General features: G+C 31.8%; 1 protein-coding gene across 2 annotated transcripts in view; it reads left to right on the plus strand.

The window, feature by feature from the left end:
• LOC124837159 (rust resistance kinase Lr10-like) overlaps positions 1 to 13817 on the plus strand; it is a 14113-nt gene extending 296 nt beyond the window's left edge. Inside the window, exons 1-4 of one of the 2 annotated variants that reach the window (XM_088101692.1) lie at positions 1 to 504; positions 2131 to 2163; positions 11864 to 11887; positions 12467 to 13817. The exon at positions 1 to 504 is cut by the window's left edge and continues 296 nt beyond it. In XM_088101692.1, the coding sequence (XP_087957818.1) occupies positions 1 to 504; positions 2131 to 2163; positions 11864 to 11887; positions 12467 to 13731 (1826 nt within the window). In that variant the 3' untranslated portion in view covers positions 13732 to 13817. Of the gene's footprint in view, positions 505 to 1243; positions 1296 to 2130; positions 2164 to 11863; positions 11888 to 12466 lie in introns of those variants that run through there. The other variant, XM_088101690.1, reaches the window with a different exon arrangement.
• Positions 13818 to 14843: the final 1026 nt, after the last annotated feature.

Here is a 14843-nt window from a genome sequence, read left to right on the forward strand (position 1 = left end):
ATTACAATAATTTCACAATCCGACTGGTGGATCCTGGACTTCAACCAACAAACTGCTCCTCCCTTCCTCGCTATTCTTTGTCTCCGTACAATTTCACTGATTTTTACCTAGACGACGCCTTGTATGGCTACCACCAACAATATTATTATCACGAGGGATATGTTTACGAGCATATAGTGTTTTTGGATTGTAGTGATGGAGTGAGTGGGAAGAGTAAGTATGTGGATACTGGTGGATGCGTGAATTGGGAGTCCAAAGGTTACATATACGCTATGGCTGTTGGTGACCTATTAGCAGAGGACATAGAAGTTGGTTGTGATGTAAAGCTGCTTGCTCCCACATCTTGGTGGGGTTTGGAAACAAATAATGATTCCTATGCCATCATACACAAAGCGCTACTTTATGGATTTCAGCTTTCATGGATTCGTATCGCCTGTCATGATCGTTGTTCAGATTATTATGGCTGCTATTTCAATTCTTCCAAGCTTCAATGCCAGAATCAAGGTATGACGTAAAGGCTTTCTGGTTTTAATTTTAATTAAATTTCAAATTTATCATAATTTAAATATTAAATTTTTTTATCTCATTCTTACTAAAAGAAATTGTTTGTATTTAACATTTTTATAATTTTTAATTGAGTTGATGTAATTTTTTTGTTAATTAAATAGTATTAGTTATATTAATTCGTCATAGTTTTATTGTATTATTCTATCATTTTAGTTACTTGTTTGGACTTTTTATTAATATAAAATTCAATAGTTAATATAAAATGTTATTATAAGTATGACAATTTTTCTATTTATTATATTTTTATTAAAAGAACGAAAATTAATTTCTTTTTTTTACATATATAAATTAATACACACAAAAAAAATCTTTTTAAATTTTAATATATTTATATGTTTGATCCTCGTAAAAGTTTTATATATTTATTTTGACACTTCTAAAATATTTTCGGAAAATACAAGTGAACACTGAAGCCGCCGTTTATCTATTAAAACTAAGTTTCAAAAAGTGTATGTTTATAGATTACCATTCCATATTATATCCATAAAATATCACTCTATTAACTAAATGTTTTCTAAATTTATCAGTCTTTTATAGTTTACCTGCATTATGTATGCATGTAGTTATGTAAAACATTGTTTGGTTTCAAACAGAAATAAAAGCATTTAGACAGTATGATCATAACCTTTGTAAGTAGTCTTCCTTGTCGTGTTGTGATTCTCTGATATTTATACTCTCTTCCTTTTTTGACTGAATAGGAGGAGGGTGGAAACCTTCGAGGTTAGAAGGTAAGAATTCTACCTCTTTGGATTACCTATGTTTGAATTGGCACGTAATACCAACAACTAATTTTGATTAATTCTACATAACTATCATATTACCTAATATACATTTTTCATGTTTAATTATATTTATAATCTCTTAATTTAAATTTGATTTTTTTATGTTGGTTTTCTATTTTTAAAATGTTTTCCCCTCCATTTTGAATTTCCTTCTCTCTGTCAAATATTTAATTGATGTGTCTAATATTGTGCTTTCTGAAAATTTATAAAATATGAATTTTAATGATTTTTAATCAAAATTTTAAATTTGTATATATTATACAGTTATCAAATATTATTTGTGGAGATTTGTAATAGTGATAATTGAGAAATGAAACAAAAAGATGCGAATTCTTAAAAAGGAAAAGCAAAAGTGACAGAGGTAGGAAGTCTAAATATACAAGACATAATTAATAAAAATATAAATATTACAAAAAAATAAAAGTTAAATTATCTATATAAATTAATACATAAACAAAAATAATCTTTTTAATTTTAATATATTTATATGTTTGATCCTCTTAAAAGTTTTATATATTTATTTTGGCACTTCTAAATTATTTTTGGAAAATACACGTGATCACTGAAGCCGCCTTTTATCTCTATTAATTAAATATTTTCTAAATTTATCAGTTTGATAGTTTACCTGCATTATGTATGCATGAAGTTATGTAAAACAATGTTCGGTTTCAAACAGAATTAAAAGCATTTAGACAGTATGATCATAACCTTTGTAAGTAGTCTTCCTTGTCGTGTTGTGATTCTCTGATATTTATACTCTCTTCCTTTTTTGGCTGAATAGGGAAACCTTCGAGGCTGCTGTATTCTTTAGAAGGTAAGAATTCTACCTCTTTGGATTCCCTATGTTTGAATTGGCACGTAATACCAACAACTAGTTTTAATTCTACATTACCTAATATACATTTTTAATGTTTAATTATATTTATAATCTCTTAATTTAAATTTGATTTTTTTTATGTTGGTTTTCTATTTTAAAATTGTTTTCCCCTCCATTTTGAATTTTCTTCGATCTGTCAAATATTTAATTGATGTGTCTAATATTGTGTGCTTTCTGAAGATTTATAAAATATGATTTTTAATCAAAATTTTAAATTCGTATATATTAGAAATATAAATAATTTATCAGTCAAAAACTGAAAATAATTTATATATATTCGTATATGTTAAGTTATTCTAGACAATTGTGTGGATTATTCATGCAATAAATTTAAATAAGATTTCATTGTAAAATAAAATAATTAAAAAAATTATGACAATATCAAATAGTTTCTTAGATTTTACATTACTGTTTCTTTTGACCCTTGTTAGGATATGATTCAAAACTTAAACAATTAGTTTGTTAAGCTACTGTCATATTGTACCTTAAATACTCTTTGGTTGAATTCATTAAAGTAGTTGTTCTATATAGAGTAAGGTTTTTTGTATTTCCTCTATCTCCACCATTGTGCGCTATTTCGTGTGTTTTCTTCATTGCTCTGACATATGTACCTGATACATTCTCAACCAAGAGCCAACATATGTTAAAGGTCTGAAGTTACCGTGGAAAACATTAAATTAACTTATGTTATCTCTAAACCAATATTAATTATTATGTTATATTTATAACAATTAACGTATTTTGTAGGAACAAGAAATATTAATTAGTGGGGTTGTTTTTTTTAAATTTTTGCCAATATTTGCATCCACTAAAACGATGGAAAATATATATACAATACAAGAATACACAAAAAAAAATTCAGAAGTTTTGTAGTATAGATATGTCAAATAAAGCTACAAAGTATAGAACATGGGTGAAAAATTCTAAGAAAATAAAAGACATACCTTAAATGATATTTTAAAAACTCCAAACCCCTAATTCCAAAGGGGATTGGCTAGCGCATTCGTCAACCCATTTTCAACAACTTTTATAATTTGAGTGTCTCGATCTCAGATCTTGTTAACTTTCTGGCAAGTGTACCAAATCGTTCAAGTAATAAAACCGGTAAGACCGGGTATCGTTTCCCAAGAGACTCGTGTCCTAGACAATCGTATAAAATCTAACTAATTTAGATTAAAGAATGATTCCATGTTTTTGGGGTTTTCATGTAATTAAATTTAAGATAAAACATAAAGGGTAAAAGTGATCTTTGATAATGCAAACACTTAAGAAATGAAAGATTAGAAATGAAATGGAATGGTATTATTGGGGGATGATTTCACCTACTTCACTCTTATGTATAGAAATTCACTTCCTCTTCATTAATTGGCCAATGTCAATCTTTTAATTTACTCAAACCCAATCCCTTGGTAGAGAGAGCCTAGACTTACTTCTTAAACTCCAATCCCTTGGAAAACCTAACAAGTTCATCCGCTTTAAGAATTGAGATTCAAGACAACCAAAGGTCCTAGTTCTATCCCTAGATACAATTTCCTTTAGGTGTTTAATCCAGTTCTAGATTCACCCAATATTTCCCAATATCAAGCAAACCCTAAGATCATGATACGGTTGAATCAATCATACATGCTTTAAGCAAAGGAATTAAACACTAACAATCAATCAAAGAGGCATATAATAATTCAAAACAACTGTAATTTACATAAGAGATCCGTGGTTACATCAATCCCCAACAAGAATGAAACTAGCTCTCCATGAATGGAGAGCTTGATCTTACAACAATGGTGGAAATGGAAGAAGGAAGAAGACCCAAGGATGAAGAAGGGATGTTCCCACAGCTCCTAGCTCGCCTCTGGATGCTCCAATTCAGAGATTTCGTGTCTGGGATGCCAAAGATGCCAACCCCTTCGCGTTCCAGAACTAAATAAGTCGTTTCTGCCACATCAGCAAAAGTCGCGCCCGGCGGCCCGACAGACAGGCGCCAGGCGCGCCCTCGGTCAGCATTGTCACGCCCGGCGCCGCCTAGGTCAGTAGGCGCCCGGCGTGACTCTCTGCAGCAGCCTTGGTTCTTCATCTTTTCAGCTCCTCTTCTCTCTTTTCTTGGGTTTTGGCAATGTTCTTTGGTGAGTAGCTTCTCCCAGCTTCTTTGAATGGGGGTTAACCATCAAATGGGCTAATTACAACTTATAATGTAACCACTTACAAATAACAAGAAATTGAGTTAAACAAGACTAAAAGTAAAGGAAGAGTTGACAATTTCCATCAATTTGATGTTGGATATTGAAGTAAAATTGGTCATTATCAGATCTATAAAAAAAGTTATGACCATTTGAAATTTTTTACCACAAAATCTTGACAACTCTGAATTTGTAACCAATATCTTATAACTGAATACTCTACATTTGAATACAACTTAATAGAAGTTACCACAAAAATATTCGAGTCAAAAATAGTTTTGTAGCTACTTTTAATGAATTTTACAAAATCAAAGTTAAACTAAAAATGCAAAAACACAATCGGGAGAATGAAAGTTTAAGCCTAAATGAGTACCGATACAACAAGATAGAGTGAAATGAGTTGAAGAACTTGCTCCTACGAATTTGGTATTGTTGTTAAACTTGGATGGAGAGTTTCGTGCAAACGAGAAAAAAAGGTGATGGTATTGGTTCTGTTTTAAAAATGTTAAAAGGCAAATTGACATCAGATCCCTTTACAACTAACGTTAATTTTAAATTTAACACCAGTTCTAGGGTCACAACGTCTATTATGGGTGTCCGACACTAATTTGAAAGAAATATTTATAAAAATACCAAAGAACATTTTTAATGTCAAATTTTTGGTCATGCAACATGAAACTAGTGATGTTATAAGCTTTTTTTGCTAGTAAAAAAGTTACCTTTATTAACACATTTTAAGAAGATTGTAGGAGTTGCAACTTCAAAGAAAACGTGATAGATTCTTGAAAAATGCAATGAAGGTGCTAAAAATATTAAAGAACTATATTGCAAACTATGAGGCATCAGTATGAGTTGATGCAAATGGAAGGTAATAAAAGAATTGCTGAATTCTTTAACAGAATTGTGACTCAATAATGCTATGAAAAAATTGTGAAGAGAACATTACAGACCAAGCAATATTGTGGTGGCAATTGAAGAATCAAAAAAGCTCGAAGAATTGAAGGTGGAGGAACTTCAAGGGTGTTTGAAGGCTCACGAATAGAGATTTATTGAAAGAGAGGCTAATAAATCGGGTGATCATCAAGCTTTACAAGCTCATGCTTCAAAGAAAAAGTTTGATAATTTCAGAGGGACTTATCGAGGCTAGGGTTAAGGGAGGAGTTGAAGGAGTTCTTTTGGAAGATCTTAGCAAAATTAAGATCAAGAAAGGACTAATGAAGAGAACACCTAAGGCTCCCTGATAGCTCCTCTCCAAGGTGGATTCGAAGCTATGATGCAACTAGAACAGGGGAATACGCCTCGGTTGTGACCATAACCGAGGCAAAAAGCTCTTTATGGCATCGGTTAAGGTCACAACTGAGGCAGAAAGTCTGGCGAAAAAGCAAAAAATAAAAATAAAAAACACTTTACTACCTCAGTTCAAGTCCCAACCGAGGCAGTAGAGTCCGAGATACTGCCTCGGTTCGAAGGGAACCGAGCGAAAACTCCTTTAAAAAAATGATAAAAAAAAAGGAAAATCTTACTACTTCGATTACCTTAGAACTGAGACAAAATACTACCCCTTTTTTCCTCAGTTAAGAACTGAGTTATAAAGCCTACCCCTTTTTGCATCGCCTATATATGTCTCAGTTTAGGAACTGCTGCCTATAATTGAAAAACACTGTTGTCGTTTCCCCTGACTACACTAGTGGGAAGAAGGTTCATGATGAACGAATTGGCTCAGGATAAGGTGTTTGATGTGTGGTGAAGGGATTAAATGATAGTTAGAGGTCATAGCTATGAAAAGGTGGCTAAAGGAAGTTGGAATCTTTCTCTTGCTAGTGACTAAGAGTAAAATGAAGTGGTTGGAGTCTTCTCAACAACATTTCATTACAAAAACTCAAAGTGATTTACAATGGAGGGAGACGATGAATTTATAAGAGTATTCAACCTTTTCCATGGTGCATAATACATTCATAATGATCAGGCGCCTCTCAAAGATCAAGTGACACATAATGGACATATTTTACATGCTTTTGAACATGTGAAAAACAAGTCAAAAATGTGGGTGCAAAATTTGTTCGTCAGTGCTGAGCGAGCAAGGGTTTAGGTTGGGCGCGATCGCGCTGAGCAAGCCTCAAGCTGCATTGGCCAAGTCTAGCTTCTCCCAAGTGAGGATTTGCTTCACTTCTCCTTCTTTTGATGCATGTTCCCTTCCTTCTTGTATTCTTCTAATCATGCTACGAGTGACAGGTCCTTGAATGGGTTCTTAGCTTGGACCTAAGTCATCACTCCCCCAAGACACTTAATTAGGCCGAAATAGACAAGGAATTAAAGTACATATTACAACTCTAATGAAATACAATCACACAAATGACTTGCAAAATTTAAAAGTGTTTCACTCCACTCCTCTTCTTACTTTTCTTTTCGGTTTTTGCACTTAATGATGTATCTCTCTTGCACCTCTGCTTGTTGAGTTCTGCAAAGATGAGTTCACTGCAAACTAGAATGCTTCACTTCCTAAGTTGCTACGTTAAGAAATATAGATCACCTCCAAGTAGGAAACAACAACAAAAGATGGTAGCCAAACCAAAAAAGGTCAAGAAAGTAAAGCAAGAAAAGCATAAAATGCAGGAATGTTAAACTCAGATTGGAATTTTTGAGACATACACAAGAGAATACCAAATTGGAATTAAGGCAAAGAAACAAAAATAATCACTCAAAAGAATTACCTAAAAAAAGCAGTAAAATGGATTACAAAAACCAAAATAAAACTAGAACTGAAATGTATGCTTCTTGTTCTCAAATTTCCAAATGTTAATGGTGCACTAGGACACTCAAATAGCTAAGGCCAAGCATTATGAAGGTTGTTTCATCAAAGAAAATAACTTTAAAACTCAAAGGAAATGAAACAATACAAATTCAAGTAGCAGTAGTGACTCTAGTGCACATATTTTTGTAATTTTTCTTCTAGTATTTTATTTAATTCTTTTCTTTTCTTTTTTTCCTATCTTTAACACTTTTCCAACAACACAAACTACCAAAAACCGAAACACTACTACTCCAAATTCATCATAAAAATTTAAATGAAATAGAAAAAACAACAAGCTCTTAAAAGAAGAAACCTAGTAGAATCAAAGTGTAGAATAGAAATTCAATGAAAACATAGTAGAATCCAATGAATAAGATATTATTTATGATCTAAAAATAGGTAAGAACTCAATATTGAAAAGCAAGAGCACTAAAAAAGGACAACATATACGCATACCATAAGAACATGTAAACACTTGATTTTCTCAAAATTCAAATGATTAAACATAGATTCAATGACAAGAAAACTACTAAACATGACTCTAGACACAACATATATATCATAAAATGAAAAGAATTCAAAATTAAGACAATTCAACCAAACAAAAACAATAAATACTCAAATAAAATGGTAGAACTCACAAAAACATCTAGAAGCGCAAAATGAAGGTTCAAGAAGAACAATAACACTTAAATCATTATGTCTAACAACATTAACACATGAAGGAAAACATGAAAACAACTCAAAATTGAAGAAACAATAGAGGAAAAAATTATCTCTTGAAGAAGCCATGAGTGTTGGCGGATTATTTCGGCAAGCATACCGAATTGTTTAAGTAATATAAAATGGTAAAACCAAGTATCGTTTCCAAGAGACTCGTGTATACTAGAGAATTGTACAATTAATAACTCACTTAGACTCAAGAACAACATATAAATTTACAAACATGTGCAATAAGATAAAATTACATAATATACAAGGTTAGACTTTGGTATTTAAAGGCACTTAAGAATGGAAAATGGTTAGAAATTATATGAAATGACATTGTTAAGGTTATTTTTCACCCATTCACTCTCATGCATACACAATTTCATCTCCTCTCCAACCATTTACTAATATCAACTCACGAAATTACTCTAATCCTAATTCCTTAGGTGAAAGAGCTTAAATTCTCCCTATTAACTACCAATCTCTTGATTAATTAATAAGCAAAATTATCATAAAGAACTAAGATCTTAAGACAACCAATGAGTCATGTTCCATCCCTAGAATCCATGTCCCCATCAGGCCTCTAGTTTCAGTTCTAGGTCACAAAATATGTTCTCATACCCCATGAACCACATATCAAGTCATGAACATCTCATTACATGCAAGCATTAAGATTGGAAAAAAGAAACTGGCAATTGATGGAAAAGGCATATATATATTTGAATCATTCAACAATTACACAAGAGTTCAAAAGCTACAACTATCCCCAACAAGATGGGTCTGGTTCTCCACTTCCATGGAGAACCTTAGAGCTTACAAGCATGGAAGGTGGAAGAAGAAGGAGACCCAAAGGAGTAGAAGAAGATGTTCCAACATGCTCCTCGCAGCCTCCATGAGCTCCAAAAGTGAAATGGCGCCTCCAAAGAACCAAAGACTTATTTCTCTTCACGTTTCAGAGCTAAATAGATCAGATTTGTCTCATCAGCATCGACAGCGCTCAACGCCCTACTCTTTGGAAATGGCATTTAGTCTTCATAAAAAGGCAACATTTAGCACTGGGCATGGGCACTCAACACCCTAGTTTCTGGAAAATGGGCGCTTAATGCTTGGTTTGGACGCTCAGCGCCCTAGCTACTGTAAACAGCACAATTCATCACTAGAATGCCTCTCAGTGCCAGGCTTGTGGTGTTCCTAATTCCTTCAATTCTGATAAGATTTGTTTGCTTTTGTGGTTGGTTCAGCTCTATAATTTGGTGAAGGTTCTTCCATGCACAATCTTAGCTATAAAATAAGGGGATTAGTAATGATATTATATCAATGTAGCCCAAAACACAATTATTTCTAAAACTAAGATAAAAGAGAGGATTAAGCAAGTTGACACCTAAAAAAGAGTTTATTTTGCCAAGAAAGTGAGGCTTAGATAATGGTAAGAATTAACATTATCAATGAGCAACCATGGCTCTAGATAATAAATGATGGCCTTCCTCCTAGCTCCTTCAACATATGTACAAAGATGAATGACTTCGTGATGAGAAGAAGATGTGAAAGTTATGGTTGGATGAAGATATGGAAGTGTATGGTTCGATTATAGTGAGAAATCCTAGGAAGAAAGCCAAGAATAGTTTAGATAGAAAACTAATCTAAGGAGAGCTGACGTAAATGAATGGCGCAACAAATGGGCAACATTTCATTACTAAACTCAAGTTGAAAAATACAATGATAAAGGCCTTTATTTATAGGTCAAGAAATCATAGACTAGTCTCCATAAAGGAGAGCCAACTTTGAATTCAAATGTTTGAATTTTGAAGTCAAGTGAGACATGTTTAAGGTGTGACTTGCCACCTAAGCACTCACATGTTCCTCTCCTTGGTGCACACAAGAGGACAAGCTTCCTCTCCAAGTTTATGTCAAATTAGGGTTTAAGAAACCTTAATCCATGTACTACACCTATTGGCCCAAAACTAGGTCCATCTCCTTTTAGGTCCAAACAACTCTACAAGGTTTAAGCCCAAAACATGACCCAAATACAAGACTCGAATAAAATCCTATTCTACTTAGCTCATAATACAAGGTTAAAATAATTGTACTCCAATATTTAAAGACAATGTTGGCCCAAAAGATAAGAGTTTGGACTCTTGTGGTAGTTGAGGTCAAACCTTTTTATATACTCATGACCATTGCTAGGGAGTTTGCCATCACTCTCAGATTATGAAACATATTTTGATGGTGTTATTACTTATGAAGGAGAATTGGTTCAACATTTAGCAATGGCTAACATAGAACCTATAAAGTTTGAAGAAGTTATTTCAAACAAAGTAATAAAGACAATAATGTAAGAAGATAATAGAAGTATTAAAAGGAATCAGACTTGGGAGACGGTTGATTTACCACAGCACAAGATTCCTATTGGTGTTAAATGGATTTTCAAGATCAAACTCGAATCAGCTGATTTGGTATCTAAGCATAAGGCACATAGCAAAAGACTTTATGCAAAAGGAAGGCATAGATGGTTCTGATGTCTTTGCACCTGTGGCCAGATTAGAGATAGTGATGTTGATTGTAGCTCTAGCCAGTTTGAGGTGCTGGAAAATGTGGCAGCTTGATGTGAAATCTGAATTTCTTAATGAATGGTTAAATGAAGAAATCTATGTTACCTAACCTCTTGGTTTCATCCAGAAAGGGAGCGAACATAAAGTCTTAAAATTGAGGAAGGGTCTATATGGCTTGAACGAAGCCCCTAGAGCTTGAAATAGGAGAATAGATGCATTTCTTAGCAGTACTGGTTTCCTGAAGTGCCTTGTTGAACAAAGGAATCTATGTGAAAAGTGTAAAGTTGGATGAGATTTTCATCATATATCTCTATCTTGATTACTTGCTCATTATGGGTAGCAATGCAGTAGATGTTGAGACCATTAAACAAAATTTGAATATGGAATTTGAAATAACAGACCTGGGAATTTTGTCATACATTCTGGGATTGGAGTTTTTATATACTAAAAGTGGGATTATCATGCATAAGAAAAAATATGTTCTTGAAGTTCTAAGTAAATTTATGATGCGGGAGTGCAATTCTGCCGAGACTCCTATAAAAGCAAAACTGAAACTTGCATCAGGAAATGGTGAAGCATCTACAGATGCAACTCTGTTTAGACAAATAGTAGACAATTTGAGGTTTATTTGTCAAAGTAGACCTGAAATTGCTTATAGTGTTGGTATGGTGAGTAGATTTATGAGCAATCCTAAACACTCATACTTATTGGTTGCAAAAAGAATCATGTGATACTTGAAAGGAACAGTGGAGTTTGGAGTTCTATTTTCAAACCAAAAGAATGAAGGAAGTAATGAGATATTGCTAACTTCTTATTCTTATTCATATTGGAGTGGTGATGTAGTGGATTGAAAAAGTACTATGGGTCAGATTGCCAAGCTTTGTGGTTAGTCTCTTTGCTTAAAGAATTGAAGATTCTGAATGGCAACTTTGTGGAATTGTTTGTTGACAACAAATCTGACATAAATCCGGCCAAAAATCCAATATCTCATTGCATAAGCAAGCATCATCTCCTAAAAGAACAATTTAACAAAGGCATGATCCAATTGAAGTATTGTAGAATTGAGGATTAATTAACTGACATCCTAACTAAAGCATTGAAGATTGACAAATTCAAGAAGTTGAAAAATTCTTTAAATGTTGTATGTCTTTTTTAGTAAAGATTTGAATCAAAAAACAGTTAGTTTGTTAAGCTACATTCATCTTGTACCTTAAATACTTTTTGGTTGAATTCATTAAAGTAGTTGTCCTATACTCATTATTACAGGGTATAATTTTCTGTATTTCCTCTCTCTCTCTTATTCCGTATGTGTGTTTTCTCCCCTATTGCTCTAACAATCCTTAGTATGAAAGAATATTTTACTTTTAAGTTTGTCATTCTATTTATTAACTCAAGGATTTTTTTTTTTTTTGCAGTGGCTATTAATAGTATCATAAAAGGTGAGTTATTTCTATACCTATTTTTTAAGTAGAAAGGAAATAGTTTACTTTGTCTCTGTCACAGGGTTCATCCTCTATTTCTATAGGCAATAAATAATAAGTATGGTTTAACAAGTTTCTTTATAAATATATTTATTTGAAGAAATATATATATAAAATTAAATAAATTACTTAAAAGTTAAAACTAGTTTATGTATAAACTAATTTTTAGACCTTATATTATTATATAACTTTTAATACTTCTATTTCTAATTTTTAGATTTATTTTTATCTTTTATTTATAAAAAATACTTATAAAGAAATTTTTGCAAATATAAATAATATTATTTATACAAACTATTTTTTTCCAAAGTTCTATAATAATTTCACATGTCTCTTTCTCTTTCTTTTTTTAATAAGATACGTGAACAGCAATTTTTGTAAAACAACTATTTAACAACTTCTATTAATATAATAATAATAATAATATAACATAAATAATATAGAAATTAAATATTTTCTTATGATGTTAATAAAAATACTTAATAAGTGGTTATTTTTTTACAACGTGATGATGACATTTGTTATATTAATTCACAGGATTGATGGCAACATTTATACCAAACCCATATATTAAAATTTCTTTCACTGACCCTGATGGACATGACATTGAAGATGAACCACGATTAGTTAATTTGGGACATTATGTTGCATACTTCGTAGTTAGAGATGTTGTTGGCACGACATTGTTTATTGTTCTTTTGGTTTACAAATGGAGAAGAAGACACTTATCAGCATATGAAAATATTGAAAACTATTTAGAGCAAAATAGCTTGATGCCTATTAGATACTCACACAAGGAGATTATAAAGATGACCAAAGGTTTCAATGAAAAATTGGGTGAAGGAGGTTATGGTTCTGTATTTAAGGGAAAATTGCGTAGTGGACCATGTGTTGCCATAAAAGTGTTACGAAAATCAAAAGGTAAAGGAGAAGATTTTATCAATGAAGTTGCAACGATCGGAAGAATACATCATCAAAATGTAGTGCATTTAATTGGATATTGTGCTGAAGGCTCAAAACGTGCCCTTGTTTATGAGTTCATGTCCAATGGATCTCTTGACAAATTTATATTTTCTAAAGAAGGAAATATACATTTAACCTATGACACAATACATGATATAGCAATTGGAGTAGCACGTGGAATTTCATATCTACATCATGGGTGTGAGATGCAGATTTTGCATTTTGACATCAAACCCCACAACATCCTGCTTGATGAAAAATTCACTCCAAAGATATCTGATTTTGGATTGGCAAAACTATATTCAACAGATAAAAGTGTTGTGACTATAACAGCAGCAAGAGGAACAATTGGGTACATGGCTCCAGAGTTGTTTTATAAAAATGTCGGAAGAATATCACATAAATCTGATGTTTATAGCTTTGGAATGTTTTTGATGGAAATAGCAAGCAAGAGGAAAAACCTAAACCCCCATGCAGAGCATTCAAGTCAACTTTACTTTCCCTTTTGGATTTATGATCAACTTAATAAAGGGAAAGATATAGAAATGGAAGATGTCACCGAGAATGAGAATAAAATTGTAAAAAAGATGATCATAGTTTCACTTTGGTGTATACAATTGAAACCAAATGATCGTCCTTCCATGAATAAAGTAGTGGAAATGCTTGAAGGAGACATTGCAAACCTAAAATTACCTCCAAAGCCTTCTCTGTATCCACATGAAACATTGGAAGATGGTGAAACAATATCCTCTCACCAAACAACATTGTCTAACTTTGTTGGTTCTTCAAGTTATCCTGTGAAGATGGTTTCAAATGTTCCCTTAGATGAAAGTATTTGATAGTGTAAATTATTTATTCACATCCAACTTATTTGAGTAGAACATTTTTCCTCTGTAATATTTACATTGTGTGACTTATTTTTATACTTCATATTTTAAATATTATGATTTACAAAATTTAAACATTTGTTCAAAGTTTTCAATGCGTTCATTATACTATAGTATATGTAGAAACCTAACTTGATCGAATATAATAATAAATATAATAACAAATGTGAAATTAAATTGAGTTAAAATAAATAAATTAAACAGATATATTTTCTTGTATGTGTCTGTACTAAAATTTATAATAATTGAGATTGTGTTGTCAGCTAGGTAATATTCAAGGATTATATGTGAATGTAACGAAACAATCTAGGAATCATCAAATCAATAATAATTACTTACTTTAATTAGCTTTATTTTAATTTGATTCTAAACATGTATTTTAAGAAATATTTTGATGAGTGTGAAATAAAATGAGTCATTCATATATATTTCATCCGAATTGACATTACATTAACTTTTTAGTGTAATAATCTCAATGTTTTAATGCACTTCAGAAATTTATGTTTTTTTATTTTTTTGTTTTATTAGTAATTTAAACCCTTTAAATGTATTATTCATAGTCCTGATATAATGACTTGATATAGTATGTGATTAATGGTATTATATTGTGTTGTGTATTATAATGTTATTTCTGTTTGTTCACTCTTGTCGGTTGTAGTTGTGATTCTACCTACAATGATTGTATTTATATGGAAGTAGATGGTGTTGCAGATAAGGCTCGAGTGAAATAACACAACGAGAGATGGAAAATGATTATTTGTCGAGGTTTTTATCTTTTAAGTTTTTCTTTTCGCACACTTGATTTGAAGATTTTGTAAAGGATATGTTATTTTGGCATTGTATGGATATTGTTTAAATACACCGTTTAGTAAAACATACATGTATAATCATCAGATCGTATGAACATTAGATGCTTCTTCAAAAGCTGTAGCGTTAAGCAGTCATTCATTAGACAATGTATTCTTTAAAATACTTTACTTGAGATAACACTTGTATTGAAAAGGAAATTCTTTTTAGCCTTAGTGTTATACAAGAAATATGTTTTCTTTTTCATAAGATGCTAG

The sequence above is a fragment of the Vigna umbellata genome, chromosome 1 (assembly GCF_029865625.1).
Source record: "Vigna umbellata cultivar VRB3 chromosome 1, Vumbellata_1.0, whole genome shotgun sequence".
In the NCBI taxonomy this organism is placed as follows: Eukaryota; Viridiplantae; Streptophyta; class Magnoliopsida; order Fabales; family Fabaceae; genus Vigna; species Vigna umbellata.